The sequence below is a fragment of the Maniola jurtina genome, chromosome 20 (genome assembly GCF_905333055.1).
Source record: "Maniola jurtina chromosome 20, ilManJurt1.1, whole genome shotgun sequence".
NCBI classification, from domain to species: Eukaryota; Metazoa; Arthropoda; class Insecta; order Lepidoptera; family Nymphalidae; genus Maniola; species Maniola jurtina.
This window is the reverse complement of record NC_060048.1, coordinates 3873054-3879396: the sequence shown is the minus strand read 5'-3', so window position 1 is coordinate 3879396 and position 6343 is coordinate 3873054. Positions and strand designations below refer to the sequence as shown.

At 39.6% G+C, this 6343-nt stretch overlaps 1 protein-coding gene across 4 annotated transcripts; it reads left to right on the top strand.

Moving 5' to 3' along the window:
• The first annotated feature begins 200 nt into the window (after positions 1-200).
• LOC123875515 (glycine-rich cell wall structural protein 2-like) lies at positions 201-6046 on the top strand. Of its 4 annotated transcripts, none has more exons than XM_045921382.1 (7): positions 201-339; positions 1745-1781; positions 1901-1942; positions 3790-3831; positions 4180-4221; positions 5036-5090; positions 5858-6046. In XM_045921382.1, exons 1-7 carry the CDS (start codon positions 328-330, stop codon positions 6015-6017), a joined length of 390 nt encoding a protein of 129 aa, XP_045777338.1. In that variant the 5' UTR covers positions 201-327; the 3' UTR covers positions 6018-6046. The 4 variants fall into 4 exon arrangements, with proteins under 4 accessions (XP_045777338.1, XP_045777340.1, XP_045777337.1 ...); XM_045921381.1 differs by having other exon boundaries at positions 203-339; positions 5036-5095; positions 5860-6046; XM_045921384.1 differs by lacking the exon at positions 3790-3831 and having other exon boundaries at positions 202-339; positions 5036-5095; positions 5860-6046.
• Positions 6047-6343: the final 297 nt, after the last annotated feature.

Sequence of the window (6343 nt, the reverse complement as noted above, 5' to 3'; positions counted from 1 at the left end):
TTACACTCTGTATTGATGTTTTTATTTTTAGAGGATTTTTGTGTCAGCTATTTTGAATTCTGTGACGACTACCTAAGAATAATGACATCATCATCCTATTTCTATTCATTTTGGGTAACTTCCACAATAACAAAGTCGCGCGATATTACAAATTAGGGCACATAATAAAATAATAAATAACTAATCAGATTTGTTTACATAACGTCTCTCTGTGGGGTCAAACGCGCATATGATGCAGATAATGTGTGCTTATAAAACAACGAGAGATTCTATTTGTTGCTAGTCCGTAAACACTAGAGGTGAAAGAGAAAACTGTTATAAATTATAATGACTTTCAGAGTAAGTACTTTTTAAATTATTTACTTTGTTCTAGTGCTGACCGTAGGCTCCACATTTTCATGGTTGAAATCTGGCAAACTCAAATGTTTTAATACTAGGTATATGTATATCAAGCGGAAAATTTGTGCGTGGAAATGCACGCAGAATTCTGATACGACCACTGCGCGACAAACTTGAGTGGAAAATTTGTTTCGATTCTATTATCTTTTTTAACTCCCGACCCAAAAAGAGGGGTGTTATAATGCTGTGGCATCGTAGCTCCTAAACTAATGAACCGATTTTAATTTAGTTTTTTTTTGTTTGAAAGGTGGCTTGATCGAGAGTGTTCTTAGCTTGAAAGTTATCAGCTCTTTTCTAGTTATTACTGTAACCTTCACTTGTCGGGGGTGTTATAAATTTTTAATTTACACTTGTTTCATTGCGAGATAGGCTTGCGCTTGACATCAATCATGTCTGAGAAACAGAGGAATGATGAGGTCTGGGTTGGAGTACGGTTGCCTAGAAGATGCCTATTCACTCTTGCCTTGAAGGTATTGAAGTTATACTTGGCAGGAAACGCGGACGCCGGAAGGGCATTTAACACCTAGCAGTTCGTATCAGAAATGTTGAGCAAAAACGTTTCATGCAAGTAGATTGGATGTCGACCACATTAGGTATGTAAGGGTGCCAACGTTCACGGTTTGTCGCTGTTCTGTGATAGAACGGGGAAGGTACAGGCATGCTTGTTGCACTTATTACAAGTGTAAATTAAAAATTTATAACACCCCCGACAAGTGAAGGTTACAGTAACTAGAAAAGAGCTGATAACTTTCAAACGGCTGAAGCGATTTTCTTGGATTATAGCTAAGAACACTCTCGATCAAGCCATCTTTCAAACAAAAAAAAAAACTAAATTGAAATCGGTTCATTAGTTTAGGAGCTACGATGCCACAGATAGATACACAGGTACACAGATACACACGTCAAACTTATAACACCCCTCTTTTTGGGACGGGGGTTATAAAGTTGTAGAAATTTCGCTTCAAGCGGTGGATGCACGTAAAACACACATTTCAGGGAAAATCCACGCATGTTTTTTACCTTGAAATTTTCTGCTAGATAAGTCCCTGGCCTAAAAGAGCCAAAATGCTCTGAGCTTCAAAGATTGTACTAATTATACAGTACTTAAACAACGCGTTGCGGCAAACTACTGGACACCCTGCTTTCGTGTAGTCCCATTGTCCCCGTTAGCCGTGTCAACGAGAATTGAATACCTATAATACTTAGATTGAAGAAAAGTTCCGTAAATTGCGTACACTAGGCTAACACCTACCAGGATGGAAGAGCTTTTTTTGATGAGTCAAATCATTTGCTTTCAAGTTCCGTTTACATTATTTTGAATTCTTCTAATTTTTTTCTATTCCAGGTACTTTGTCTTCTAATGCTCGTAGCCGTGGCATACGGTAATTTAGATTTATATTTTGAAATTTGTAGTACATAATAGAAGTTTTGTTTTGACTAAGCAGTACTTTAATAATTATATTTATTTTAAATATTTGTGAACATCTTAATTAATTTTCAGGGCTCCCATACTACTACGGTGAAGATCGTGATCATCAAGGGGGTAATGAAATAAATCATATTCACACTAATATTATAAAGGCGAAAGTGTGTGTGTGTGTATGTGTGTGTATATGTTACGGGCAATTTGATAAGTCCGGGCACTATTAATAATGGCCGGTCTGTATTAATAATGCCCGACTCAATTGGGCAATGTGATTAAAACGGCATGATTAATCACTTTTCCCGGCCATTATGAATAATGCCCACCCTATCTTGGGCAAAGTAATAAAATAGGTGAACTGTAGTGTTTTTGTTTATTAAATGACTAACCTAAGCTTTTTTTTATACGTGGGAAAATCCTCATGGATACCACCGTGCTCGGGGAGGCGAGGTGGTTATGTCGGACTCTTACCGACTAAAACCCCACGGCTTACCGTGTCAATCGTTGTTGCTGGGCACAGAGACACGAACGTATTCAACTGCGACCCAGCTAACGGCGCCCGCCAAGGCAGGCCCAGCTCTGGGACTAAAAGGGGCCCCAACACCATTTAAGGCTCGCCGGTAACAAGGGCTTGCCTTCCAACTCGAGGACCTACTCTCCCCCGGGTAACAGATACCCCGTGTCTATTACCCGGAGGCCCTACTCAAGGGGGCAAGCAACGGTCGTGTGCGCTCGCCTGCGCCCGATTCTCTTGCGGCACATGGGATGAGAGCTTTCGGCTTCCTCTCTCAGCCGCTCCGCTGCCTCCTTCTGCGTCATTACTCCCTCGCTGAAGGAGACCATCGCTTGGCAGGCCCTCTCACTGTCCACCATGGGTTTAGTCACGGCGGGCAATGAGAAGTCCTGCCCCATAATATCCACCAGTGACTGGCGAGGCTCCGCCCACGCCGGGCACTCAGCCAGAGTATGTTGTGCTGTGTCTGAGACACTACCACACTGGTGGCATTCCTCTGTGGGCTCTCTTCGCGCCACCCTGCACAGGTATCTTCCAAAGCACCCGTGCCCCGTAAGAACCTGTACAAGGTGGAACGGAACGTGAGTGCTCCATGCTTCCTCTTCGTCCAATCCTCGAGGATGGGATGGATAGCTTCGATAATCTTATAACCAGCAGTGGGTGACTCAAGCCTCCTCTGGAGAGGAGCTAACCTAACCTAACCTAACCTAAGGCCCTCCCCCCGCACGTACGCGCCCCTGCCAACGGCCGCGGTCCAATTTATCACATTGTCTTGCTACAAGTAGGGAATTATTCATACTGCCCGGTCCAAGTGATAAATTCAAGCTAGCTCAAACACTGACTTATTACATGGACCACGAGCCGTCGGGCATTATTAATAAGGGCCGATCACAGTGATAAATTAATCACTTTGCCCATCGCTCTTGGGAATTATTAATAATGGCCGGTCCTTATTAATAATGCCCAATTAATCACGTTGCCCGTAACATATATAGGTGTGTGAGTGTGTGTGTTTGTTACTCTTTAACGCAAAAACTACTAGATGGTTTTGACTAACATTTGGAATGGAGATAGATTATATCCTGGATTAACAAGTTACTTTTCATATACACAAATTATAAGCCCCTATTTTACCCCGTTAGGAGTTGAATTTCAAAAATCCTTTCTTAGTGGATGTCTACGTCATAAGTAGTTGAGCTGTGCGTTGATAGATCAGTCAGTGAGTTAGTCAGTCAGTCTGTCACCTTTTCTTTTATAAATATACGTATATTTTAGACTATTTCAGAATGCCTCAGATGATAGTTACTGAAATAAGCAGATGTAAAAGACGGACAGACGGACGATGGTCCATAAGGGCTACTTATATTTTTTACCATTTCTCGTAAAATATTCCTTATATTTTTAACTTACCTGTTATCACCTATAGTTAAAAATATTATTATTTTGATTATAGGAGGTTCTTCTGGATTTGGGAGGGGACAAGGAGGAAATCAAGGTACAAATAAGACGTTTTCTGATACACTTTTTACTGAAGTACGGCATTCAGCACATGTGCGTCTGTGCGGAAAACCTACTTTCCGTTGACCTAGAATCATGAAATCTGGCAGGCAGGTAGGTCTTATAGCACAAGTAAAGAAAAAAATCCGAAATCCGTAAATTTGTAGTTACACCACAAAAAAAAATTAAAATATTTTCATGACAAAACTAATTTACTAAATCACATATAGATGTCGCAGTCCGTCATTAACTTGCACTATTGTAGGTAAATAAAAGTTTTAGATATATCTTGTACGACCTTGAACTTACCTGTACCTAGTTAAAAATATTATTATTTTGATTACAGGAGGTTCTTCTGGATTTGGGAGGGGACAAGGAGGAAATCAAGGTACGAATAAGTTTTCTGATCCACTTTTTACTCAACTACGGCATTCATCACATCTACGTCCGTGAAGAAAATCTATAGGGTACTTTCCGTTGACCTAGAATCATGAAATTTGGCAGGCAGGTAGGTCTTATAGCACAAGTAAAGAAAAAAAAATCCGAAATCCGTGAATTTGTGGTTACATCACAAAAAAAATTAAAATGTTTTCATGAAAAAACTAATTTACTAAATCACATATAGATGTCGCAGTCCGTCATTAACTTGCAGTGTTGTACATAAAAGTGTTAGATATATCTTTTACGAAGGACTTCGTGTGCGAATATGAATTGCACTTCACTGTTTTTTAGGGTTCCGTACCTCAATAGGAAAAACGGAACCCTTATAGGATTACTTTGTTGGCTGTCTGTCTGTCTGTCCGTCGGTCCGTCGTGTATGTCAAGAAACCTATAGGGTACTTCCCGTTGACTTAGAATCATGTTTGGCAGGTAGGTAGATCTTATAGCACAAGTACAGCAATAAATCTGAAAACCGCGAATTTGTGGTTACATCATGAAAAAAAATATTAAAATGTGTTTCAATTTTCAAAGTAAGATAACTATACCAAATGGGGTATCATATGAAAGGGCTTTACCTGTACATTCTAAAACAGATTTTTACTTATTTTTATGTATGATAGTTTTTATTTATCGTGCAAAATGTTTGAAAAAATACCCGAGTACGGAACCCTCAGTGCGCGAGTTTGACTCGCACTTGGCCGGTTTTTATTTTCCTTGTGAATGTAGTCAATAATGTACAATAATTATTATGTTTCGAAAAGGTGGATACGGGGGTAGCTCCGGAGGTGGCTTCGGTAACCAAGGGGGATTTGGACAGCAAGGTATATATAGAAATTAATTGAAGTCATTTTTAGGGTCACGTACCTACCAAAACGACAAATAAATAACTCGTGTGGTGCACCTAAGTTTATCTGTCTGTCTGTCACAACTGCTTATTTCAGTAACTACAAATGCTACACAATTATTATTATTTATAAAGTAATTAATTGCAAAAGGGGCTGAAACAAGGGAGTCTAAATTTTATCTTGGGGTTAGTAGATCAAGTGGAGTCAAAACATATAAAAGAAGGATTAAGTGTAAATTAAAAATTTATAACACCCCCGACAAGTGAAGGTTACAGTAAGTGAAGGTACAGTACAGGCTGAACCGATTTTCTTGGATTATAGCTAAGAACACTCTCGATCAAGCCACCTTTCAAAAATAATAAACTAAATTAAAATCGGTTCATTAGTTTAGGAGCTACGATGCCACAGACAGATACACAGATACACACGTCAGATCTATCAACGCATAGCTTAAACTATTGGACGGTTCGGATTGGGCATGCAGATAGTTATTATGATGTAGACATCCACTAAGAAAGAATTTTCAAAAATCCTTTATGCCAACATCATAATAAAACTGTCCCCCTCTCTGTCAAAAGGAATAGTTATAACCCCATTTGTTCGTTTTCTCCGTAGAAATAGGGTGGCGCTCCAAAATCGATAGTTTTCTCCCTCTTTTTTGTAACCTGTCATTTGTGTTTTATGGTGCAATAAAGTATATTCATACATACATAAAATATTTTCATTTGTTTTTCCGATAGGCTCTTCAGGATTGTCTTCAGACAGGGGCTTTGGTCAAGGCGGCCAGGGTGGTTTCGGCCAAGGTGGCCAGGGAGGTTTCGGCCAAGGTAGTCAAGGGGGCCGTGGTGGACACGAGGGCCGTAGACACCAAGGAGGATACCAAGAATTAGGATACTAAGTATAACGGAATAAATTGTTAACGCTTAATTTTATTTTTATTTAATCCCATGTTTTAATATAATAATTACATTGATTTAATTTGTTATTCCTATGAACTTACATTGATATTGTCACACTAATATTATAAAGGCGAAAGTTTGTATGTGTGTGTGTGTGTGTGTGTGTGGTGTGTGTGTGTGTGTGTGTGTGTGTGTGTGTGTGTGTGTGTGTGTGTCTGTTTGTTACTCCTTCACGCAAAAACTACTGGACGGATTTGGCTGAAATTTAGAATGAAGATAGATTATACCCTGGATTAGCACATAGGCTACTTTTTATCCCGGAAAA

What these genes read in the sequence shown, in the direction of transcription:
- LOC123875515 (XM_045921381.1), top strand. An exon ending in GGGACAAGGAGGAAATCAAG is followed by an intron (nt 3,832 to 4,179) that starts GTACAAATAAGA and finishes TTTTGATTACAG; the next exon opens with GAGGTTCTTCTGGATTTGGG. An exon ending in GGGACAAGGAGGAAATCAAG is followed by an intron (nt 4,222 to 5,035) that starts GTACGAATAAGT and finishes TGTTTCGAAAAG; the next exon opens with GTGGATACGGGGGTAGCTCC.